General features: G+C 36.7%; 1 protein-coding gene across 1 annotated transcript in view; it reads right to left on the reverse strand.

The window, feature by feature from the left end:
- STAM (signal transducing adaptor molecule) overlaps window positions 1–27,476 on the reverse strand; it is a 92,417-nt gene that overhangs the window by 58,346 nt on the left and 6,595 nt on the right. The window contains exon 2 of the mRNA XM_028114187.1: window positions 13,274–13,358. Coding sequence (XP_027969988.1) covers window positions 13,274–13,358 — 85 coding nt within the window. The remainder of the gene's footprint in view (window positions 1–13,273; window positions 13,359–27,476) is intronic.

Raw genomic sequence — 27,476 nt, forward strand, 5'->3', positions numbered from 1 at the left:
GCTAAAGATAAAATCTGCATGTGCATTAGAAGTCCACCAATGATTCTCATCATCCACCACCTCTGTAAAGAGTAGTCTCTCTAAAAACCTTCTCAAAATTCCATTTTGGTATTTTAAAATTTTTTGTAAGACATATCCTCTCTTTTCTGTATCTTGAGATGGGAAAACAAAAAGATTGGGGTCAGGGATGGGGATAAGAACAGGGAAAGGGAAATTATTTTTCATCTTTCCCAGTTTTCCAACCCCAGAATAACTTTGTTGCTCTTAACTTACCATGTGAGAAATGAGCAGAGCACCAATCTCACCATTGTAAAATGTAAGGGTAATTACCCCATTTCCTGGGGTGTGTTTCCAAAGTCAGGGCATAGGCAAAAATTGCAGTTAATTTATCTTGACTAGGGAGTTACCTATGAGAAAACACACTCTGCCTTCTCTCAAATATGGTCAACATAGGCAACTTTTCCTCAATTATTAAAGCAAAAATGTTACTTTCAGCACCCACTGAAGAACGTGGCTTTCATACAGGGTCATGTTGTTTTAAAAAAAAATGCATACACTGAGCAAGAACCACACTCAATGCAGTGAGATATTCATACTCTAAGAGAAATGAAAACTGTAATGGTGAGATGGCACATATGAGCTCACTAAATGGACAACAGGGACAAGTCTATAGGAAAAATACAATTTGAGGGGGCTACAAAGAATACAGTTAAATTCAGTTAAGATAAACATGCATATGATGCAGCTCAAATCTGTAGTCAGAAGACCATGGAAAAGCAAAGCTAATTTTGTATTCCTGCAACTCTCTTTTCAGAGAACAATGAAATTTCAAATCTCTTTAAATAGCCTCAAGTAAATCTCCAAAATTGTTACATTATTTCTAAGTGTCTACCTTCTTACAAGTATGTTGCTGTACAGTTATGACAGATAAACAGCTCAACATTAGTTTCTCGTCACCAGCTAGTGGGACTCCCTGAAAAGGTCCTTCCATTAATATGGAAAAAGCCAAAAACATGTAATGATTCTGTTGGATAAAGGAGTCAAGATTTGGGACAACTTGTGCTTTATAAAATTTTGTTAAAAAACCCTCATTTCAGATATGTCTCACTCCTCTACTTCTCATTTGAAAAGTATTTTTGTATCACAAAAATATTAAGTTAAACTGTGATAAGGTTTTATATCCTTAAGGAAATTACTACCACTAAAAAGACAGTAAATTTGAATTCTAACTACTGCATCTATTAAACAATGATCTTAGATAAATTAACTTTTCCAAAATGAGGATACCACCTTCTTCATTATCCCCTCATGGAACCTGACAAAAAAAATAATAGGACATTTTCTTTAAAATATTGCAAATACAAAAGAAAAACAGAAAAAAACAGTACTAAGGTAAAACACAGTTAATGAATGTGCTTGCATAGTTAACCTCTAATCACCTACGAAATAAGAATGAAAAAGGACAAAGACAGTAGCAGTAGGTTTCTAAGTAGAAGCACTATTACGTGTTCAGAACAGAAAAATTCTTTGTAGTGTAAGACTATCTGGAGTATCACATTCCTGGGCCCCACCTAACCAGTGTCCGTACTAATGCCCATATTCTGACAACCAAAACCATCCCTAATATATCAATATCACCCAGGCTAAGAACCACCACTAGACAAAAGCAGCACTGTAATATAGTCGAAAAAGTAGAAAAGATTTGAAGCTTGACAGACAGACCTCATCTTGAAAGGGGATTCTAAAGCTTCCTAATCAGTATGTTATTCCAACACTTCCTTCAAGAAGTGTGCCAGGGATACAGAGAACTTCAACAACATTAGTTCTAGTTTGTTCTTCTACCCAAATTACTTTTACAGCTTTGGCTTTCAAATAATCTTAGAGTGATTTCCAAATAATCTTACAGTGATTTTTAAATTGGCATTTTACATGCTATAAAAAGTGCTTTACTACAACTTTACCATTCAAGGATTTATGTGGTGTGGTGGAAGGCTAAGTGTGCACAGTCTTAGTATGGGGGTAGTACCCAGCAGGCACACACTGAAAGATACGGGAACTCAAATCTTTGCTGAAGTAATTTAATTTTTTTTTTAATTAACAGAGAATAAAAACCTTCCTTGAATACTGAGAAGAGTCTAGTGTCGAGGATGCCCTTCAAAAGCATAAAAGCGTTACACGAACCATACGAGAACTCTAATATAAATATGAAAGCAATCAGAACTGAAACAAATAACTGTATATTCAATGGCATATTCAAAATACAGATTTGGTCTATAATACAGATTACATAAAACACAGCCTACACAAGGGCAGAATGGGTGAAACAGCATAAATATCAAATTCTTGACGTTGAGCTTATAAAGTAGGTGTTTCTCATGAGATGACCAATGGAACATGAATATAGTATACAAATGATGTTATCTGGCTACTTAAAGAACAAGTTCATGATTCCAAAAGACTTCAGGAGGAAAGTAGGTAAACTAAACTTCTACATACTACATACTACATACTGAGGATTAATGGAAGGATAGATAACAGTTACTACATACTTAAATTCAAAATGGTGATATTTTGAGTTTCCTAGACCATATAACACTAAGGTATATTTCTGTCAAGCAAAATACAATGTAATATAATGCATAGGAGAGAGAAGAATCACTCAAAATTTCAATATCAGATCGGCATGTCCTGATTCATGATTTTAACTTTCAAATAATTCTTCATTATAGGCACTTAACGCACACAGAAAAGTGAGAAAAAAAACATAAGATTGCGAGTAAAAACCTGACTTTGAATTTGTCTCTGTTACTACTTTTGGAAAGTCGCATTAAAATCTCAGGGTTTTAGTTTCCTTATCTGTGAAATGATCTCTATAGTCACGAGGATTCTATAGGTCTTAGCTACAAAACATATGGTGTTTTAAAAATTGCAATAAAATATAAAAGTAAAATCACTGTCTAGGGCAAGTAAAGATGAAAAAATAAGACTGAATCAGAACCCTACCCTAGTCAAGGACTTGGCTCCTGCTACTATACCCACTTTCTCCCAAATCATCATCTCAATTTCCCCCTTAAAACGATCATTCTCTTCAGGATACACAGATGTTATAATACAGTCCACTAATGAAAAAAGAAAATTCTTATCAAACAACCAGTTAAAGAAAGACTTCACTTGAACAGTGGCAAAAAGGTCAAAATACCTCATAAGAAACTTTACCAAAAATATTCAAGACTTCTAAGAGGAAAACTTCACAACACTACTAAAAGATACAAAGATATGCTACGTTCTTGGATAGGAGGATTTAATATCATAAAGATAATTTATTAATTTAAAACTAAGCCAATTTAAAAAGAAATAGTTTTGTTTTTAGACTAGTCAAGCCAATCCCAAAGTTTATGTGGGGACAGTAGAAAGGGGAAGGAGTATTTAGGAAAAACTGTGAAACCACATGGAAGCAGCACATGTCTACACACGTTCGAATAGGACAAAAGATAAAATTCAAAAAATACACAGGGTAATACATACAGGAGTGGAATATATAAAGGCAGTATTTCAAATCAGAAAGGAAAAAGATGGATTATTCAGTAATTGGCACTAGAATTTTGGGTAGCCAAACAGGAAAAAATAAATTTTGAGCCATACCTCTTACTACATAAGAGGGTATTACAAATAGAGCAAAGATTTAAATGTAAAAAATGTAACCACAGGTACAGAGACTTTGGAAAACAGTTTGGCAATTTCTCACAAAGCTAACCATAGTCTTCAAAATGATCCAGCAACCATGATCCTAGGTATTTACCCAACTGAGTTGAGAGCCTGTGTCCACACACACAAAACCTGTGCGTGAAGGTATTTCATAGCAGCTTTACTCGGTTACCAAAAACTGGAAGGAATCTAGATGTCCTTCAATAGGTGAATGGATAAACTACAGTACATCCACATAATGGAATATTATTCAAAAATAAAAGGAAATGGGTTATCAAGTCATGAAAGGACACAGATGAAGCTTAAATGCATTTTGCTAAGTAAAACAAGCCAGTCTGAAAAGGCTAAATATATGATCTTAATTATACAACATTTTGATAAAGGCAACATTAAAGAAGCAATAAAAAAAGAAACTGGTTGTCAGAGATTAAAAGAGAGGGAGGAGAAGAATGAATAGGTGGAGCAAAGAACAGTTTTAAGATGGTGAAGCTATTCTGTGTGATACTCTAATGATAGATATATATCATTAAAGATTTGTCAAAATCCATAAAACTCTACAGCATGAGATGAGCTTTAATGGAAACAATGGATTTCAGTTAATAATAATGTATCAATATTGGTTCATTACTTATAACACATGTACCACACAATGCAAGATGTTAATAATAGGGGTAGCTGTATGTGAGGGGTAGGGTGGGGATACCGAATTCTTTGCACTGTCCACTTAATTTTTCTGCAAATCTAAAACGAGTTAAAAACCAAAGTCTACTAGTTATGAAACAAAAAAAATGAAACCATAAAGAAAAAAATGAGTTAATTCCACTAAAACCTTGGAGAGGGAGTCTTGTACAATTCAAAATTCTACAAACCATAAGAAAAGACTGATAAATTTACCTGTATAAAAATTAAAGACTTCCAAATGGAAAAACAACAAAGTAAAAAGATTAATGTAATACACACACACACACACACACACACACACACACACACACACCTCAAATTATAGACAAGATACGTCCCTAAGATATCAAAGACTACAAGAACTGAGAGGATACATACAGTTCATAGAAAGGGAAACATAAAAATCTCTTAAACACAGAAACGTAAGACTATCCCATGATGAGCCCAGGGTGATGTATGGAAGCACTGAATTACTACATTATACACCTGAAATTAATATAACACTGTATGTTAACTAACTGGAATTAAAATAAAAACTTTAAAAACAACAACAACAACAACAAAGACTTGGGCACCTGGGTGGCGCAGTCAGTTAAGCATCGACTCTTGGTTTTTGGCTTAGGTTGTGATCTCAGGGCTATGGGATCGAGCCCCGAGTCCAGCTCTGCACTCAGCAAGAGTCTGCTTAAGATTCTCTCTCCCTCTGCCCTTCCCCACCCATTGCATGTGCTCTCTCTCTCAAATAAACAAACAAATAAATCTTTAAAAATCAAACAAACAAAAACAAAGCCTATCCCACCTCAGGCCCCTTCACCTTTATGGACAGGAGTCAAAAGAGAGCCCCAACCACTCCTTCCTAGGCCTCCAAGGTTCCATCTGCAAAGGTCTCCAGGAGGAAGTCTTAGACACCCAACTTTCTCTAATATCTAATAATTGAGAATTTGAGAACACATTCCTGTTTATACCAGTCCCTATGAGAAGCTGCAGACTATCCATCATTAAATAGCTCTACATATGCATTACTTTCCACCTTCTGAAACCTCTCCACTGTGTCCTCTAGAATTCACAGACCACCGGCAACAAAAGCCCCAATCCTCAGTCCTCTGGCTCTACAGAACTCTGACTCTCCAGGGAAGATACTACTCCCACTATATAGGTAGGTACAAGATATGGGTCGTCTTTGCCCCCTTTACTACTTCCAAATCATTCTTCCTCCCTCTTTCCTAAAAGTCCAATTCTCATAAGGCCAGACTATCTTCTTACTGCATTTATTTAAAGAACCGCAAGTGGAGAAGGAAGGGAAGAATGAAGGGGGGGAATCAGAGGGGGAGACAAACCATGAAAGACTATGAACTCCGAGAAACAAACTGAGGGTTTTAGAGGGGAGGGGGTTGGGGGATGGGTTAGCCCAGTGACAGGTATTAAGGAGGGCACATACTGCATGGAGCACTGGCTGTTATACGCAAACAATGAATCATGTAACACTACATCAAAAACTAATGATGTACTGTATGGTGACTAACATAACATTAAAAAAAAAAAAAAAGTGGGGCGCCTGGGTAGCTCGGTTGGTTAAGTGTCCGACTCTTGATTTTGGCTCAGGTCATGATCCCCAGGTTGTGGAATCAAGCACCATGTTGGGTTCTGTGCTAGGTATGGAGCCTGCTTCAGGTTATCTCTCTCCCTCTCCCTCTGTCCCTCCCTTTCTCTGTAAAAAACAAAACAAAACAACAACAACAAAAAGAAACACCTCAATTACTCCTTCATCCCTCAGTGATTTCAACTCCTGGCTCACTGCCACTCTCTCCAACATTATTCCTGTCTTAATTCTCAGAGATGTTAATTCATCTACATAAGGGATCTTCCCAACATCCTGATTTTTCAACTTCTACCTTATTTCTCAGAGATGTTAATTCATCTACATAAGTGATGCTCCCAACATCTTGACTTTTCAACTTCTACCCCACTTTATTAACTGCCATGGCCACATCCTAGACCATGCCATTATCAATAAGTAAAAACCCTCTATAATCTCAATTTCAAGCATTCCAACTATCACTTCTATTTTTCTAACTCACTCTCTTATATCCAACTCTGTGCTCATTTAGGGCAACTCACCTCTGTTCCAGCTACTCTGTATCTTTGAAGTTCCTAGCACCAAGCATTTTCTCTCTTGCAGGATTCATGCAGATGTTATTTCCTCTGCCTGGGACCTGCTTTCAGCTCTTAGATTCTTCTCAACTTTAAAATCATAAATGTTACCCCTTCAAACTAGTCCTTCCTGAAAAATCTAAGTAGGTCTTCCCCTTTTATTCTCCACTAAAACACTCTGATCACTACCTTCTTAGCTTGTTACCTACCTGTTTATTTCTACTTTCTACGAGTAGACTGTCACCACTGCTGATCACAAAGGCTTTGTTGTTTTATTTACTACTGCATACACAAAGCATAATACCCAGCCAGTACTCATTGTTTTGTCAAATAAAAGAAAAAAATGACTGATGTAGAGAGAATGAAACTAAAAATAATTCCACAATGTAAAGTAAAAGAGACATGGAAATCAAGACCACACTTTACAAAAAAACCCTTTAATTTTACTCCTGTTGGGATTTCCCCTAATTTCAATTATACTTAATCCTAAATATGAATTAGATTCCATTTGTAAACTGGAAAAACCTTCAGTACCTAAGCTGCTGTGATAATTATATATATAATGTTTCTAAGGAACTTAAACAAGACCTGGCAAATAATAAGCCATCAACAAATGTTGGCTATTATTTTTAAAAGAGCACTTGATTTTGAAAATTAAGGCCTATAAGCTGAAGATACAATTATAATAGAATATAATATATAGAGGAAGAGATGTGTTTCTCTACCTGATTGAAGATGGCTGGGTCAGAGACTACTTTTTCCTTTTAAAAAAATCTGGAAATATTCTATCAAACTCCAGTTGAAAAACAGAAATAGTCACAGCCCAGGTCCAAGACAAGACAGACAAAATGAAAAGCATTTTTAGCAAACTCTTTTCCAAAGGTTTATATTTGTATTTTTCACAAAATGTCAGTAATAATTATCATTATCCTTCTAGTTCTACAGGAATAAATAAAAGATTTACCGCCTAAATAGATCCCTTAACCAAGTGAAGAAAAGTTATATCATGTTTTCCACATTCAGTCAACTATATCTCTGATCAAAGCTAAGCAAAGACAGTTCAGATATAAAATAATAGCACAAATTAATCTAGATGTCAATTAGAGAACTTAAATTTTAACTTGGTATTGTGGATAATCAACACCTACCCTCACATTTATTTTTCACATGAGAATATAAACAAATCAATTAAAACTAACAAACAAAAGCTATTCATTATGTGAAGACATGTTAAAGAAAAATGCTACCATCATTCTCAAAGTTCTCTTGATTCTAAACAAACAGACTTTTCAGTCCATCATATGACCTCATTGGCTAGGCATTTTTCAGTACTTACTCATACACTGGAATTGCACACTAAAAGTCATGTGAATATCCTAGGAAGTCAGAAGAAATTTTCAAAACATTCTTTAAAGTTTCAAGTCCAGCATATTCAAACATTTCAGGCTTAAAACAAAACCTCTAACCTATAGGAAGTAAAGAGTAACCACATCTACTAGGCTTCCTGAGACTGATGTAATTATTTGTAATTATTAATTAAATGATTTTAGTTAATAATTACTATTTAAGTATGGAAATATTCTACATGCCACTAATCAAAAACTCATGTTAAACTACAAAATGATTTCTAAGTTTGTCAATTTAACAACCAAGGCAGAGCTAACAGATATTAAAAGAAATATATTCCTAAGGTTATCAGGACATATTAATGAATTAACTAATTACAAATGTGGAATAGTGTATATAATATGCTTATTATGTATGAATGGAAAATATATTCGTATTTCTGTAAAGAAACAATAGAAAGATACAAAAGGAACAAAAGCAGTTATCTACAGAGGATGGGGGGAGAAAAACAGGGATAGGAGTTAAGACTTGTCCACGTTCATCTTTTCAAGCTGTTTTCATTTTTGAGCCGTGTAAATATAAATCTATTTTTAAATCAAAAAAGTACATATTTTATATAACCATAAGTATTTCTTTTGAAATCAACAAATATAAATACACTCACAAATATGTATGTATGGTTTAAAGAACAGAACAATAAAACTTTTAAAAGACAAAGAATTAGGGGTGCCTGGGTGGCTCAGTCGTTAAGCGTCTGCCTTCGGCTCAGGTCATGATCCCGGGGTCCGGGGATCGAGCCCCGCATCGGGCTCCCTGCTCCACGGAGCCTGCTTCTCCCTCTCCCACTCCCCCTGCTTGTGTTCCCTCTCTCGCTGTGTCTCTCTCTGTCAACTAAATAAAATCTTTTTTTTTTTTTAAAGAAAATTAAAGGAACGTTTTTCAAAACACTGGAAGCCATGTTTCTGGGTCACAGTTCTGACTAAATAAAATTTCACAATAATGGCTTTTTCTTCCCTTCAAAACTTGAGAGTATTTTCCAAACTACAACAATTCTAAAATAGATGATACTTACAAAAAAAAAAAAAAAGAAGAAGAAGAAGAAAAGGCCAAAAGGATCTGGGGGGGCAGGGGGAAAAAGACTTGATATAAATTATTTTATTTATGCACTAAATAATTCCACAATATACTGATGGTGACAAATCATTTTGATAAAAATACCAAAGCTTATAGAAAAAGAAAAGCTTTTCCTAAAGTTCCCTCCACAATCCCCAAATCCACCTTCTTAAATAGATCTGTACATTTTATAAAATTAGATTAAAACCAAACGGCAATGCTTTCTAAAAAAATCTAGACTGTTGCCTACTACACGAATAACTGTATGAAATACATTCCAATCCATAACTTCCCGCTACTTCAACCTACCCTATTTAAATCTATTTTAGGAAAATACACACCACATGGGTGTGGCTTCAGAACACCCCTCTTACACCAATGACATTTCTCAGTCTTCTCTAAAGCACACCAGATACCTAGAATACCTCGCAGACAACCTACAGTAATGTTCAATATTCTTATGCTACCATCAGCAACCCATAAAAACATATGTATGTAGGTTCCTAGATAACATAAACCAAATCTCCACAAGTTCTCCATATATACTAATTACAAAATGATTTCAAAAATTAAAAACAAACTATAAGTGGTTACCAGGTGCTGGCGGAGGGAGGGGGTGGGGGTGTGTTGTTATCTAGTAAGCAGAGTTTTAGTTGGGGATGATGAAAAGCACTGGAAATGGGTAGTGGTGATAATCCCACAACAATGGGAAATGTACTGAATGTCACAAACATGCCACAAAATGTTTAAAGTCATAAATTTTATGTTATATATATTTTACCACAACAAAAATAAGCAAACAAAAGAAATATTATGAACACCACCATAAGTATCCCACAGTTTACTGCTCACCTGAAAAGCACCTTTATAATTTTCTACTATTAAGCTGATCTGAGAATATCTAACACAATTGTGTAACACTTATCCTTAAGCATGTAGGTACAACACCTAGGGCCCACAATAATTTTAGGGGCCCACACAAAAATGGTTTAATTTATTTTATTTTTTTCCAAAACAAAGTTTATTGAGCGATAGTAAAGTGATAGTACAAAGCTCCCAAAGAGGAAGGGGAACCGAGAGGGTTGCCCATTTTAACTTATTTTAAAAGAAAAAGAGAGAAAAAATGAACTTTTGGGGCGAAGAAAATGTTTGGATGTATAATAATACAGTTGTCTTTTTGTAACAATGCAGTCATAAAATAGTTTTATTAATTTTCATGGACAGGGCGCCTGGGTGGCTCAGTTGGTTAAGCGACTGCCTTCGGCTCAGGTCATGATCCTGGAGTTCGGGGATAGAGTCCCACATCGGGCTCCCTGCTCGGCAGGGAGTCTGCCTCTCCCTCTGACCCTCTTCCCTCTCATGCTCTCTATCTCTCATTCTCTCTCTCAAATAAATAAATAAATAAAATCTAAAAAAAAAAAAAAATTTTCATGGACAAAGGGACCCAATGAAGGCAAAAGTGCCAAAGGCCCGTGAAAGTGAACATGGCCCTAATGGTTTCCGTTTCCTATTACGAAATTATCAAGGTACAACAAGAAAGTGAAAACACAACTGGATATGTATATAAAACATTATTCTTAAAGAGAAATCACAAACCAAATTATTATGAAAAGAATCTACAAAATGAATACCAAATTTATCTTTACTAATGTAAAGATGAAAAGAAAACTGACAGAGTGAAGAGAGGAGGGACTTTGTAACTGGAATGCTAGATAAAAGCTTTATCTCTAAAATATACTAGGATGGAACTGGGTTGATACCTAATCCTTGACAGACAAATTGTCACAAAATTGAATTTCAATCAAGAGGTTAAGTTGCACCCACTTAACCATGTGCCTGATACTACTATAAACACTTTGTATATGTTAATTAATCTCACACTGACAATAAGCCCCCTGTGAAGAAGACACTGTTTTTATTCCTACATAGCAGGGACACCTGGGTGGCTCAGTTGGTTAAGCGTCTGCCTTCGGCTCAGGTCATGATCCCGGGGTCCTGGGATTAGGTCCCACATCGGGCTCCTTGCTCGGCGGGGAGCCTGCTTCTCCCTCTGCCTGCCTCTCCCCCTGCTTGTGTTCTGTCTCTCTCTCTCTCTGACAAATAAATAAATAAAATCTTTATTCCTACATAGCAAATGAGGAAGATATGATACTTACCCAGTGTGACACAGCAAAGCGGTCAGAGCTAGGATGTGAACCCAGGCAGTCTCACCCCAAAGTCCATACTCTCAACCACTAAGCTAACTGCTTCTTTATTCTGCACAACAAAAATTAATGGACCTTTTCATTCTACAAATCTAAGTCTATCAGATAGACATGAACTACCATTACACAAAACAAAACACAAATAAAAATGATTTTGATAGAGTGCTTTGAGGATTCACAGGACCATAATATGATTTGCTGTAAAGGGGATAAAGAAAGCTTTGTGGAAAAAATGATATGTATATTAGGCCTGGAAAGATATGAGACACAGAAACAGAAAATGGGAGAATAAAGTATTTCACACTAAAGGAATACAAGGACCAAAAGCATTAAACTAAGGTAGAAAAGCACTGGCACTGAAAAGCTTGAGTTGAAAAGAACGGTAGAGTAAATGGAAAATAAATGAGTCAGATGCCTACAGGGAGGTCAGACAACTCACTGCAGAAAGTAGGGGAGTAACATGGTCAGAGTTGTTCCAGGGCAACTAGAGATAAGAAGTGGACAGAAAAGAAATGGAAAGAAATGTCCGAAGGATAATTCACTAGTCCAGGCATGGTAAGGAATGTCTCAAGTAAAGTGGGACCAACAGAAATAGAAAGGAATAGATATACGGCACACAGAAGCTACTCAAATTCCAATTAAATTAAGGAACTAACAGGGTCAGAAAGAAAAAGACTCAGTACACTAAAATATAAAGACAACAAAGGGGATGGGTGAGGCCACATTTGGAGGCCATATTTTGGGGAACCTGACAAGGGCCGCATGTTAAAGGCCGAAAAGGGCTTGACTGAAGGGGTAGAAAGACCTTGAAGACAAACTGCCCTTGCCTGATTTGGCCAGGTTCAAGAAGTTAACTGAGAAAACTTTATAATATCAACACTCTGTGAGATATTTTGGAGGCAAACTGACAGAATTTAGCAACAGTATTAATGTGGAGGTGACTGAGGTTTTAAGTGCAAATGAAATAATCTTGTCATTAACAGAGACAGGAAACAAAAGAGGGAAAGCAGGTTTAAAGCAAAAAGAGACATGACTTCAGGTTTCTACATGGTGAGATCAAAGCTTATACAGTATGATGTCCAGAAATAATGATGTGTCCACAAGACTAATGCTACGGTGAGAAAAATCAGAGCTGAAAATACAGATGTCACCCATATAAAGATATGTACAAGTTGTAAGATTTAAAAAAAAAAAATGTACTAGGAAAGAAGAAAGTATTAGGGGAAAAAAAAATGGACCAAAGAAAGTTTAAGGAACTGCCTATATTTAGGAGGGAAGGAAGGAGAGCCAAAGAAAGCATCATCAGAGGGTTAAGATTAGCACCACAAAAATCAAGTATAGGGGTGCCTGACTGACTGGGCTGGTGACGCATGCAACTCTTGATTATGAGTTCAAACCCCATGTTGGGAGCCCCATGTTGGATGTAGAAGTTGCTTAAAAATAAAATCTTAAAAAAAAAAAGAATCAAATATAAAACAGCAGTGTTCTCTAACATTTTTCAAAGGAAAGTACATTAATAAGACAATATTTTTATGGCACAAAGGGGTAAATGAGGCTAATAACCAGATGTTATTAGCCCAGGAATTAAGGAAATTATTAATCTGTATACCAGTTAATCCACTTGCTGTATTGAAAGCTCTGGATTAACAAAAAGGCTTTACGCCAAAAAGGTTTAAGATTATACTGTCCTAAACTCTCTTTCTATAGTCACTGATTAGTTAGGTGGAATATTGCAGATACAACAATGAAGAAAAGAACTGAAAAATAACCGTGAAACTTGAGAAATCAATTGAGAAATCACTAATGGTTTTAAAAATCAGTGGAAAAAGCTAGACTTCAGGAAGCAACTATGGACAAGGTTTTAATTAAAATATCAACATTGTTACCAGTCATGTTATCCTAACTGGTTATAGAGAGTAACTTAAAGGGGATGATTCCTCAAATCTTGCTAGCAAAAATATTCCCTTTTTAAACTAAATTGTAATTGTAACATGTTTTACCTTCTAACTCTCATTTTATTCATGTTAATAAAGAGAATAAATAAAGCTCCTCTGAAACTTTGTAACACTTACCCAGTTCGAGATTGACCAACTTTATCACAAATATCCAAAATGAGGCCCCAATCCTCAGCAGTATTCATCTCACTTGTTGCTTTCTCTGTGTATTATGAAAAGAAATTGCAGAAACATTATTTTTAAAAATCTTTAAGAGGTAAATAATCACATTCAAATGACCAAATTGTGACAAGAAATCAGAATAGTTGCCAGCGGCCTGTTTAATGAGATGGTCAAGTACATCTTCAATGATGTAATGAGCACTGGGTGTTATATGCAACTGATGAATGACTAAATCCTATCCCCGAAACTAATAATACACTATATGTTAACTAAATTGAACTTAAATAAAAAAATATTTTTAAATAAAAAATAAAAAAATATTTTAAAAAGAAAAAAAGTAAGCCATTGATGGGACACCTGGGTGGCTCAGTTGGTTAAGCATCTGACTCTTGATTTCAGCTCAGGTCTTGATCTCAGGGTCCTAAGATTGAGCCCCACGTCTGACTCTGCTGCACTCAGTGCAGAGTCTGCTTGTCCATCTCCCTCTGCTCCTCCCCCTGGCCCCGCATGCATTCTCTCTGAAATAAATAAGTAAAATCTTAAAAAAGAAAGAGAAGTAGGCCACTGATACTTATTTATTAAAAAAAAAACCCTACATACAGGTCTATTCCCTTCCCCATGAAGAAAGACTAAAATAAAGACATACTTCCATTATCAAATAATTCTTAGGTTTACTTGCCAATGAAGAAACATGACAAGGCACAAATCTCTAACAAAAAGTTTCAGGCAATTAAATTAATTATATGATTTTGTTGATTTGCATGTCTGACATGGGGAAGAAGGAAAATGAACAAAAGAAATCAAGCTCTAACTGAGTACTTTCCATTAAATGAAAACTTAACAAATTAAGAACATCAACAGAGGTATCACAGAGGGAGTCCAATCATCTCATTAAGCTCCCTCCCTTAATTAAAATAAAAGATTTTTTAAGGCGCAACACAAAAGGATAACATGAGAAGCAGTAACAGCAACAATATCTCAAAAACTATGTAACAATATAGATATATGGTACCTACTTAGAAGACCCAAAAAAGATGCATCATATACTGGCAGTAACAAAAAAGCTTAAGAACCAGCCTGTTTTACACCACTGAATTCTCAGAAAAGTCAAGTACTGGTAGCAGAAGGAAATGCCTGCAGCTGACAGCAGAGAAGAAAGAGGACTTAGAATGGATTAAGGCTGTTGGAAGTGTGTAAGTAGGTACCTACTTTGCCTTCCTTACTCAAAGAGCAACCAGCTCTCCCCAACCCATCTGAGCAAATGAGTGAAGATTTTTTTTCTGGAGATAAAGCATAGTTTTTCTAGACAAGGAGACACAAAGCATAGCTGAGACATAAGCACCAAAAATAAGGAATTACTTCCAGTTTTCAGTACAGCATTTAAGGAACTTGGAAGTTACCACTCCATCCAACAAGTAAAAAGCTGAGTAAAGTGAAAAATAAACAACTCTTCTGAGATCCCTCAAAAGTGAGGTCACAGGCCAAATGCTGCCCCAAAATTAGAGACACAGACAGATGGATACACAGAATAACAATTTAACAGAGCAGAAACCCATAAGCAAAAATATCACCAAGAACAAGTACCACAGATCTAACCTGTCACAGCCAAACTGCTGGAGGCTAAGTGTACACAATTCTGAGAGCTAAAATCCAAAATGGCCCAGACATAGGGGATTTCCCCCATTTTTGTAAATTTTATTTTCATGAGCTTTCCCAGGATCTCAAGGTAAATATCAGAAAAAATTTTCTATTTTTCAGCAAGGGGAAGAGGACAATAACTATTGTGAGATACACCAGAGCATTCTCTTCTTAACAAGGCCACTTGTTAATTCTTTTAACCAGCACCTAACCAACTAGGGTGTTACCACAGATTAACCCACCTAGGGTAAGGGAAATTCCTAACTCCAGCCTGCTCCAGCCTCCCACGTGGAAGAAGGGGAATACCCAAATTCAGCCCATCTAGCCATCTTTTCCCACCTAAGAGGGGGGAAAAAACTGAGAAGCAGGTGAGAAATTCACACCCCAGGGGCAGAGGCTCACTTTAAAAGACTGAGACCTAATCACCAGACTATAGAACACTTTTTACCTAACGCCTTACTATTATGTCATTAAAGGACAGTGTTCCTTTTTTTTTTTTTTTTAAGGACGGTGTTTCTTTTATCTAGTACATCATGTCTAGCTTTCAGCAAGCCACACTATAAGGCAAAAAACGCAGTTTGAAGAATAAGCATCAGAATCAGATTCACACATGACAGGAATGCTGGAGTTATCACACCAGGAATTTTAAAAGCTATAATTAATATGCTAAGAGCTTTAATGGAAATAGGAGACAACATGCAAGAACAGATAAAGAAAATAAGCACAGAAATGGAAATTCTGAAAAAGACTCAAAAAGAAATACTAGAAATCAAAAACGGTATAACAAAAATGAATGCCTGTGATGCACTCTTCAGCAGAGAGAGCGTGGCTAAAGAATCTCTACTTGAGCATATGTCAACAGGAACTTCCAAAACTGAAAAACAAAGGAAAAAAAATGACTGGAAGGAAAAAAAAAAAAAACTTGCAACAGATTATCCAAGAACTGTGGGAAACTACAAAAAGTAAAACAGACATAACTGAAATAGCACAGAAGAAACAGAATACTTAAAGCAAAAACAACTCAACATTTCCCCAACTTGATGTAAGACATCAAACCACAGGTCCGGGAAACTCCAAGAACACTAAGCGTAAGTATCAAAAAAAAAAACTACACCTAGGTATACCATTTTCAAACTGCAAAAAATCAACGATAAAGAAAAGAAAGAAAGAAAAAAAGCCAGCAGAAGAAAAACACCTTACCTATACAGGACTAAACGTAAGAATTACATCTGACATCTCAGAAAGCATGCAACAAAAGAGGAAATGGAGTAAAATAGTGTTGAGAGAAAATAACCACCAACCTACTATGTACCCTGTGAAATTATTCTTCAAAAGTAAAGAAGAGAGAAATAAAAGGAGTACGTTTAAAAAAAAAAAAAGGAAAGAAGAAATAAAGTCTTTCTCAACAAAAAAAAAACCGTTAAGGAAATTTGTTGCCAAATAAATGCCAAAAAACTGACCTTGCAAAAAATGTTAAAAAAAAGAAAAAGTTCTTCAGAGAGAAGAAAAATATGATATAGGAGGGGTGTGTGCTTCCATATAAGTGAAATAAATGACAGCAAGGGTGTCAGGAACAGAGGAGAGAGGAACTGGGAATATTTTGTTATTCATTTCACTTGCCTGCACTACCAGTGAAGTGGTATAATGTTATTTGAAAGTGGATTTGGACTACTTTTAAATGTACATTGCAAACTCAAGGGTAACCACTAAAAATAACAAAAACAGAAGTACAATTGATATGCTACAAAAGAAAAAAGACTGAATCATATGAAATACTCCATGGGATGCCTGAGTGGCTCAGTCAGTTAAGCATCTGCCTTTGGCTCAGGTCATGATCCCAGGGCCCTGGGATCGAGTCTGCATCGGGGTCCCTGCTCAGCAGAGAGCCTGCTGCTCCCCCTGCTTGTGCCCCCCACCCCTGACAAATAAATGAATAAAGTTAAAAAGAAATGCTCGATTAAAAACATGAAAGGGAAAAAAAAGTGGAAGAAAAAATAGGAAGAAAACTGTAACAGATATGGTAGATATTAATCCAACAATATCAATAATCACTTTAAATGTTAGTGGTCTAAATACAAATATTGCCACAATGAAAAAAAACACAAAATGCAATTATATGTTGTCTACAGGAAGCCTACTTTAAATATAAAGACACATATACATTAAAAGTAAAGAGAAGGAGAAAAATAACCATGCCAACACCAATTAAAAGAAAAATCAATACAACCAAAAGTTGGTTCTTTGAAAATATCAATAAAATTGACAGTTGAAAAGGAAAAAAGAAAGAAAAAAGATAACAAACTTATATCAGAAATGAAAGCGGGGATATCACTACAGATCTCATGGACAATTAAAAGGATATTATATGAACATTACAATGGCTCAATACTATTGAGAGGATCATGGGAACCTCCAATTTACAGCCAATCAGTAAGAAGCATAGGACATATCCTGGACTTTGACTGGCATCTGAAGTGGAGAGGGAGGGCAGTCTTGTGGGACTGAACCCTAAACCTGTGGGATCTGACACTATTTCTAGTTAGATAGTGTCAGAATTGAGTTAAATTTGTGGGACACTGGTCAGTGTCCACTGAGAATTAGAGAACTGCTCAGTGGTGTTGGAAAAACACACATTAGAATTATGAACTCTATGCCTACAAATCTGATAACCTAGAGAAAATGGATCAATTCCTTGAAAGACACATCTGTCAAAATACACACAAAAATAGACAATCTGAAGAGGCCCATATCTATAAAAGAAATTGAACCAATAATTAATAACCCTCCAAAACAGAGAGCATCAGGCACAGAGAGGCTAATGGTAATTTCTACCAAACATTTAAGGAAGAAATTATACCAATTCTCTCCAATCTCATCTAGAAGACAGAAGCAGAAAATACTTCATTCTATGAGAGCAGTATTACCTAGTACCAAAACCAAAGATATTATTAGGAAAAAAAAAAAACTACAGATGACCATAGATGCAAAAATCCTTAACAAGATATTAGGCAACTCAAATCCAACAATATAAAAAAAGAATTCTACATCACAACCAAAGGGGATTTATCCCAGGTAAGCAATGCTGGCTCAGTATTCAAAAATCAGTAAATGTAATCCATCTCATCAACAGCTAAAGAAGAAAAATCACATGATCTTATCAATAAACTCAGAAAAAGCATCTAACAAAGTTCAACAACTCATGATAAAAATTCTCAGCAAACTAGGGATAACAGGGAACTTCCTTAACTTGATAAAGAACATCTACAAAATATCTATAGCTAATATATTTAATGGTGAGAGACTAGCAGAAGCTTTACCACTAAGATCAGAAACAAGGCAAGGACATCTTCTCTCATCACACATTTTCACCAGCATACTGGACAAGATAAAGATATAAAAGGTACAATGATTAGGAAGGAAGAAATAAGCTTGTTTTTCCTTAAAGACAACATGTTCATCTATGTAGAAAATCCAAAAATATCAACAGCAATAAAAAACGAACTAAAAAATGACGGGTGCCTGGGTGGCTCAGTTGGTTAAGCCTTGGACTCTTGGTTTCGGCTCAGGTCATGATCTCAGGGGCTGGAGATCAGCCCCCCACCCTCCCACCCCACCAGGCTCCCTTCTCAGCAGGGAGTCTGTTCCCCCCCCCCGCTCCTCCCCCTCCCAAGCTCCTGCACTCTCTCTCTCAAGTAAATAAATACATCTTTTAAAAAAAATGATTTTGGCAAAATTGTATAAGGTTGATTGTACAAAAGTCAGCAACTTTCCTATATATTAGCAACAGCTGTAATTTTAAATTAAAAACTCAATACCATTTATATTAGCACTCAAATACTCAAGTATAAATCTACAAAATACATATAAAATCTATATGACTAAAACTACAAAACTCTGACGAAAGAAATCAAAGAATTAAATAAATGGAAAGATATTCCATGTCATGGATGTCTACAGCAGCTTTATTCATAATCACCAAAACGTGGAAGCAAACATGATGTCCTTCAGTAGGTGAAGGGATAAACTGAGGTACATCAGAACAATGAAATATTATCCAGTGCTTAAAAAAAAATGAACAAGCCACGAAAAGACACAGAAAAGACACACTACTAAGTGAAAGAAGCCAATCTGAAAAGCTAGATAATGCATGTTTCTAACCATATAACATTCTAGAAAAGGCAAAATTATGGAGACAGTTAAAAAAAAAAAAAATCAGTGGTTGCCAGGGGTTGGAGGGAGGACAAGATGAACAGGTGGAGCACAAGGATTTGCCAGGCAGTGAAACTACTCTGTATACAATGGTAGGCACATGTTATTATGTTATTTGTCAAACCCCTAGAAGATACAACACCAAGAGTGAATGCTAATGTAAGCTATGGACTTTTGGTGATGATGATGGGTATTTGTGGGTTAATAGATTGCAACAAATATACCACTCTGGTGCAGGATGCTGATAGTTGGTGAGGCTGTGCATACATGGGGACAGGAGGGATACAGGAAATCTCTGTACCTTCTGCTTAATTTTTCTGTGAATCTAAAACTACTCTAAAAAAAAAACCCATTTTTAAAAAATTAATAAAGGAATTAAGCAACTGTGTAAATGCTGATACCTGCTGTGCGAAAAGACTTAACATAGAGTGGTATCCTTTAAAAGGCCTGTTTATGCATTGCCTAGTATATAGGAACTTGGATTTAGAGAAAGTTCTCACCATTTTCAGAACTGAGAAGACTGGCTTCCAATGTCTAAACTGGTTGTACAGACAATATAGTTTATACTGAATACCTGTTTTCTTCTGGGAGTCTGGAGTTAGGGTATGTACCAAGCAGAATATGCCTACAAGATCAGCTCCCAAGAAAAACCCCAAGCACTGAGTCTAATGAATGTCCCTGGATGCAACATTCCACACATGTTGCCACAACTCACTGCTGGGGGAATTAAGCATGTCTTCACTGGAAGAGGAGCCAAGGAACTTTATACCTGGTATTCCCATACTTCACCCACACGCCCTTCCACTTTGCTGATTGCACTTTGGGCCCTTTCACTGTAATAAATCATAGCTGTAACTAAAACTGAGTCCTGTGAGTCCTTGCTGAATCCTAGAACTGGGAAGGTGGGAGGGTGGTCTTGAGGTCCCACACAACCCCATCAAATACCTGCCCTCTCACAAGTTATTCTATTTCAGCCCTCACCTTCACTCGTACCTTCACCCTTAGAGAGATTACAGGACTCTTCTCTGGGAATTCCAGGTCAGCCCAAGAGGAAACACCTAAAGATTAGATAGTGACATGGAGGGATAGAGAGAAGTTCCACAGTAAAATGCATACCACATCAACTTACGAAGTTCAGTCAATAAGGCCTAACCACATGATCACAGGTTCCAAAGTGCTTTCTATTTCTCTAGCATTAACCATGGGCACACAACCAAGGATTATCAGCTGAGAAAAATCTTCTAACATGAAGATGAAGGAAAAGACAAAACAGACAAAAGAAAACAGAATAAGGCAAGTTAGAAAAAACAAGAGCCTATGTAGGAGGGAAAAACTTCAAAAGAAATCATTATCCTCTGAAACAAAAGCTATACAGAAGTAGAAGGTAACCTGTCTTGACTGGGACACTGTAACTCCAAGAACAGATAGGATGAAAGACAGCATCACCATGATCCCCACTAACATTTTCATTTTTTTTAACCTGAGGTGGGCTGGGGGTAGGAGGCCTGATCCATACCAAGATTCTTACCTGTAAGGGTTGGTCTTGGTGAAGACAGTGAAATTCCTACTCCTACTTCCCTTCAAAGCCCTGTTGCCTGGTTCAACAGACAATAATACTCATTTCCCCATTTTGACCTACTACTAAGAGCTGGAGATTTAAAGCAGAAAATAGCAAGCAGCCAATTCTGTCCAAACTCTATGCAGGCTAATAATTCCTGATCCATAGCAAGCCCCAAGGGATAGAGCAACACCTACCAATTAGTCACTGCCACTAGAGAATTAGATTAAGTATCTAATAAGGTGGCAGTGGGGTGATAACCAATGAGTAGTGGGTACCTATGCCTAGTCACCCTACCATCTTCTAGTAGGGGAGATAACAAAAGCAGGTTATTCACACAAATTCCTGGTATAAGAATACAAATATCCAAGACAGCTGAGATCTTGGAAAGGTGACTTATTTGCAGGAAATAATACAATCTGGACAGATATTCAACAAAATGGAATACGTTTCTAATCTATGCCAGGCCCCATCTGAAGTAGCTTAGCCTCTAAAAAAAGAGATGAAACCAGCAGATAGAGACCTAAATAGATGACAGAAAAAGTGTTACAGAAAAAAATGGAAACCCTGAAGCAAGCTGGAAATAAAAAGGTAGAGACCTGGAGGGAGAGAAAAGGAGAATCAGGAAAGGCTTCTTGATATACGTAGAAACTAAGAAGAGAACAGGATTAATAATAAACTCTTTTGTTTCTATTTAAGTAGTAAATATACAGTAGAGTATAATAAAGAATAAAGTTACGAAAACAGAAGTATAACAAAGAATCTAGGCTGGCTACAGTAGAGACTACTCTGTGAAAGCTTGGAACCACTCAAAAGCCTAAAATACAAGATGAGGTGTTTGTATTAAATCAAGAAACAAAGCCAAGAGAATTTCTAGCAAGGAAATAATCTAATCAGAACTGGACTTTCGGGGGGGGTGGAAACAATCTACTCCCCATATGTGAAGATGGTTTGCATGAGGGAAAAGAAGAAAACATAATGAGAAACTAACACTACTCTTGAAACTAAACAGATTACTTAGAAAGCAAATGTTGAAATACTGTTTAATTTCATTCAGGCTTCAGGGTATACCAAAAGGATAACTGAGTCAAATTTACCTGTCACTGTTCAAGCTTCCATAATAGACTATAAATCCCTTGAAAATAATAACAATTTCTACTTTGGGCAATTCTTTCAATATTCATGTTCTCGGCCTAAGGACTCAATAAATACTAAACCCACTCATGTAATTACAGTATGAATCCATAAAACTCAAAGAAACACATATACCTTTAATAGCATCTACTTCAATGATTTTCAAATTTTACTTTTCAGTGCGGGAAACCCTCTACAATGCAACTGTGATGCTACCCATCTGGAGCTGGTGCTGTTCACAGGTTGAGGGCACAGAACTCCACAAGTTTCCCCACTTCAGACATAAGCAACAAGCTCTAGGGTTCCCAAGTCCTATGCACTTCTGCCCAGCTGGCTCAAAATCAGGGGTTCCCATTATCCCCTCCGGTTCGTTAATTCACTGTAACAACTCACAGAACTCAGAAACGCATTATGATTACATTTTTATTACAAATATACAAATCTGAACCAGCAAATGAAGAGATGCATAGGACTAAGGTCTGGGACAATCCCAAACCCAAAGCTTCTGTGCCCTCCGGATGGATCATCCCCCTGGCACATCAATGTGTATCACCAACCAGGAGGCTCAACCAAGGTTTGGTGTCTCGAGTTTTTATTGGCATTTCATTATGAAAGTATGACTGGCTATCTCCTGGAATTCAATCTCCAGGCCTCCCACCCCTCCCTGGAGGTCTGGCTAATATCATATGACTCAAAGTCCCAACCATCTAAGTCTTTCTAGAGTGATCGGCTTCCGTGCTGAGTCATCTCATTAGCATAAACTAAGATATTGTCCAAGGAGTCCTTCTTGAATAAGATGCTTCTATCACTCAAGAAATTCCAAAGATTTAGAGGCTCCCTCTCAGGAAACAGGGACAAAGACCAGTCACACACTTTACTTTTCAATACTCTCTTTTATAAGAAAAGTTTACCTTCAAAGAAACTCAACATGTAAACCAAATCCAAGTGGAACTGCTCTGAGGAATCTCAGAAGTCTACCTCATAGACCCCCAACCCTTAGGAAGCCAAAGAAAATTGAGTGAATCATCCTGATCAATATTCTCTAACATTTACTTCATCTTAGAAAAGGAAAGCAAGTCATTACTTTGATCTGATAGTGTATTTAAATAATTAATTCATCGTCCTTACTGACTCATAGACAAGCAGGCCTTTTAAAATAAAAACAGTGCATTTTTGTAAAAGAAAACAGATCTTGGAATCTGTCACCTCCTTAAAAAATATAATAGGTAAACTTATTAAAACAACTAAAAACCAATAGTTTACTAGAAATGATATGCTTATGTCTGATCAAATATAAACTGCCTATTAAGGTAGCTAAGTATGATCACACAGTTCTGAATTAAGGTGTACCCAGAAGTGTATGGTACAGTCATCAGCAAGTACAATGAACGCTCATGAACTACCTTCTTTACTCTCTGATACATAAACAGAATCAGTACCTGACTCAAACTTATGTAGATCCAAACTCTAAAACTATTCAGATCATTTATTGATGCTGCCTCAAGATCATTAAGAGCAGCAGCACAGTTCTTCTCAGTTACAAATATTTTTTAAATTGAAAGAATAAAAACTATTAGTAACAATTCAACATGGCTTTATGAGTAGCAAAGTCAAAAAACTATTTTCTAAGACAAAAACAGAGGTTGGAGGGAAGGTAAAAGTGAAACAAGGAAAGAGACTTGCTTCTTAAGAATTCAAAGCTTCATAATCTCATTTTATCCTCAGATTATCCTTACTTTAATACAAAGCTCATTTTATTGCGCTTCACTTTATTGCACTTTGCAGATACTGTTTTTTTTTTTTTTTTTTTACAAATTGAAGGTTTGTGGCAACCTTGCTTTGAGCAAGTCTATTGGCACCATTTTTCCATGTGTCCCATTTTGATAATTCTTAATATTTCAAATTTTTCATTACTATTGTATTTGTTATGGTGATCTGTGATTGGTGATTATGATTTGCTAAAAGCTCAGATGATGGTGAGCATTTTTTAGCAATGAAGTATTTTTTAATTAAGGTGTGTGCATTGTTAGACATGATGCTATTGCACACTTAATAGCCTACAGTATGATATAAACTTAACTTTTATAATACACCAGGAAACAACAAAATTCATTTGACTCACTTTATTGAGATGTTCACTTTATTACAGTGGTCTATAACCCAGGCCACAATACCTTCAAGGTATGCGTGTATACAAAGATCTTTGATGTTGCAATTGTAACTGTTTTGGAGCATCACAAATTGCACCCATATTAAGACAATGAACTTAATAGATAAAGTGTGTGTTTTTTTTTAAGATTCTATTTATTTATTTGACAGAGACCCAGCGAGTGGAGGAACACAAGCAGGGGGAGTGAGAGAGGTAGAAACAGGCTTCCCGCTGAGCAGGGAGCCCGAGGCGGGGCTCAATCCCAGGACCCCGGGATCAAGACCTGAGCCCAAGGCAGACCCTTAACAACTGAGCCACCTAGGGGCCCCTAAAGTGTGTGTGTTCTGACTGTCCACTGGCCATTCCCCCATCTCTCTCCCTCTCCTTGGGCCTCCCTATATTCTCTGGGATTAAACAATATTGAAATTAGGCCAACTAGTAACTCTACAATGGCCTCTGAGTGTTAGAGTGAAAAGAAGTGTCTTTAAATCAAAAGCTAGAAATGATGAAGCTTAGTAAGGAAGGTATGTCAAAAGCTGAGATAGGCCAAAAGCTAGGTCTGTTGTACCAAACAGTTAACCAAGTTGTGAATGCAAAGGAAAAGTTTTTGAGGGAAATTAAAAGTGATACTCCAGTGAACACACAAATGATAAGAAAATGAAGCAGCTTTATTGCCAATATGGAGAAAAGTCTGAGTGGTCTGGAGAGAAGATCAAATCAGCCACAACATTCCCTTAAACCAAAGCCTCATCCAGAGCAAGGTCCTAACTCTCTTCAATTTTACGAAGGCTGAAAAAGGTAAGGAAGCTACATAAGAAAAGTTTGAAGCTAGCAGAGGTTGATTCATGAGGTTTAAGAAAAGAAGTCATGTCCGTAAGACAAAAGTGCAAGGTGAAACAGCAAGTGCTAATGTAGAAGTGGCAGCAAGTTCTCCAGAAGATCTAGCTAAGATCATTACTGAGGGTGGCTACATCAAACAACAGATTTCAGTGTCAACAAAACAGTGGCAAAGGATGCTTACAGTGGCAAGAGATGCCAACTAGGACTTTCACAGCTAGAGAGAAGTCAATTCTTGACTTCAAAGCTTTTAAAGATAGGGATTACCCTCTTGTTCAGAGCTAATGCAGCTGGTGAATTTAAGTTGAAGTCAATGCTCATTTACCATTACAAAAATCCTAGAATTATGCTAAATCTACTCTGAATTATGCTAAATATACTCTGCCTGTGCTCTATATATGGAATAAAGCCTGGAAGACAGCACATCTGTTTACATGGTTTACTAAATAGTTTAGCCCACTGTTGAGACCTACTGCTCAGAAAAAAAAAAGATATTCCTTCAAAATATGACTGCTCATTGACAACGCACCTGACCACCCAAAAGCTCTGACAGACATGTACAATGAGATTAATACTGTTTTCATGTCTGTTAACACCACATCCATTCTGCAGCATGTGGATCAAGGAGTCATTTTGACTTTCAAATCTTATTATTTAAGAAATACATTTCCTGGGGCGCTGGGTGGCTCAGTCGGTTGTGTGTCTGACTTCAGCTGATTTCAGGGTCCTGGGATTGAGCCCTGAGTCGGGCTCCGTGCTCAGCAGGAAATCTGCTTGTCTCTCTCCCTCTGCCCCTCCCCACTCTCATGCTCTCTCTGTCTCTCAAATAAATAAAATCTAAGAAATACATATATACACATATATATATTTCCTAAGGCTACAGCTGCCATAGATATGAATTTCTCTGATGGATCTGGGCAAAGTAAATTGAAAACCTGGAAAGGATTCACCATTCTAGATGCCAGTAAGAACATTCACAATTCATGGTAAAGTCAAAAGATCAACATGAACAGGAACTTGGAAGACAGTGATTCCAGCCATCGTGGATGACTTTGAGGGGATTAAAACTTCAGTGGAGGAAGTAACTGCAGATGAGGTGGAAACAGCAAGAGAACTAGAATTAGAACTGGAGCCTGAAGATGTGACTGAATTGTTGCAATCTCATGAACAGATGAGAAGTTGCTTCTTATGGATAAGCAAAGAAAGTGGTTTCTTGAGGTGGAATCTACTAGAAAATGCTGTGAAAACTGTTGAAATGTGACAAAGGGTTTAGACTATTATATAAACTTAGTTGATAAAGCAGCAGCAGGGTTTGAGAGGATTGATTCCAATTTTGAAATAAGTTCTACTATGGGTAAAATGCTGTCAAACAGCACTGCATGCTACAAAGAAATAAACAGTTCAATGAAAGGAAGAGCCAATCGATGTGGCAAACTTCACTGCTGTTTTAAGAAACTGCCACGGCCACCCCAATCTTCAGCAACCATCACACTGATCAGTCAGTAGCCATCAACATCAAGGTAAGACCCTCCACCAGCAAAAAGATTATCACTTAATGAAAGCTCAGATGATGGTTAGCATTTTTTTTTTAGCAATAAAGTATTATTTATTTATTTATTTTTTAAAGATTTTATTTATTTGACAGAGACCCAGCGAGACAGGGAACACAAGCAGGGGGAGTGGGAGAGGGAGAAGCAGGCTTCCCGCTGAGCGGGGAGCCCGATATGGGGCTCAATCCCAGGACCCTGGGATCATGACCTGAGCTGAAGGCAGACTCTTAACAACTGAGCCACCCAGGCGCCCCAGCAATGAAGTATTTTTAATTAAGGTATATACTTTTTCTAGACAAAATGCTATTGCATACTTAATAAACTACTGTATAATGTAAACATAACTTTTATATGCACTGGAAAACAAAGTTCATTTGACTCTCTTTACTGCAATATTTCCTTTACTGCGGTGATCTGAAACAGAACCAGCAAGATCTCCCAGGTATGCCTATACTCAAAAAGAGGAGACTGAGAAATCTGCCTAGCAATACCCAGAAAAACTATGCAGAGCCTCATTTGAATTTCAACAGTCTTCTCAATGGATTGGAGAACTTCTGATAAGCAGCTACTTTTGATTTTCTCAAAATTTATAACTATCACAGATTTGGGGAGGTGAGAAATGCTGACAGGATGACTGCCCATCATGTTCTGGCTATAGGGAAAAAAAAAAGGTCAATCAGCTTAGAGATGTACAGTTCATTAAAAATGGCTAACGGAGAAAGCAAGTCTTAAAGAAATTATTGTCTTTTTTGAGATTATGGTTACCAATTTTTCCAAAATGTTTCATCTAATGTTCCTATCCCCCCCTGACCACCAGAAACTGTTCACAAAGAAAAGCCATCTGAAGCTCTACTAACCAGAAAGGAAGTAGGCGTCAAAGGAACAGCATGGAAGCATCTCAGAAAAAAGCACAAAATAGAAATGAAAACCTAAAAAGCTATACAAGGAATACCTTACAGGAGAAGTAAAATCAAAACAGAAGAAACAATGAGTACAATTTCTTAACCCAATGGTTATCAGATTTTTAACAGACCTGTGTTCTAAAATTTTCACATTTCTCCCCTGAGCATGTTTTCACAGTAA

The sequence above is a fragment of the Eumetopias jubatus genome, unplaced genomic scaffold, assembly GCF_037043125.1.
Source record: "Eumetopias jubatus isolate StellerSeaLion01/CBP00866 unplaced genomic scaffold, mEumJub1_p1.0 scaffold_8, whole genome shotgun sequence".
In the NCBI taxonomy this organism is placed as follows: Eukaryota; Metazoa; Chordata; class Mammalia; order Carnivora; family Otariidae; genus Eumetopias; species Eumetopias jubatus.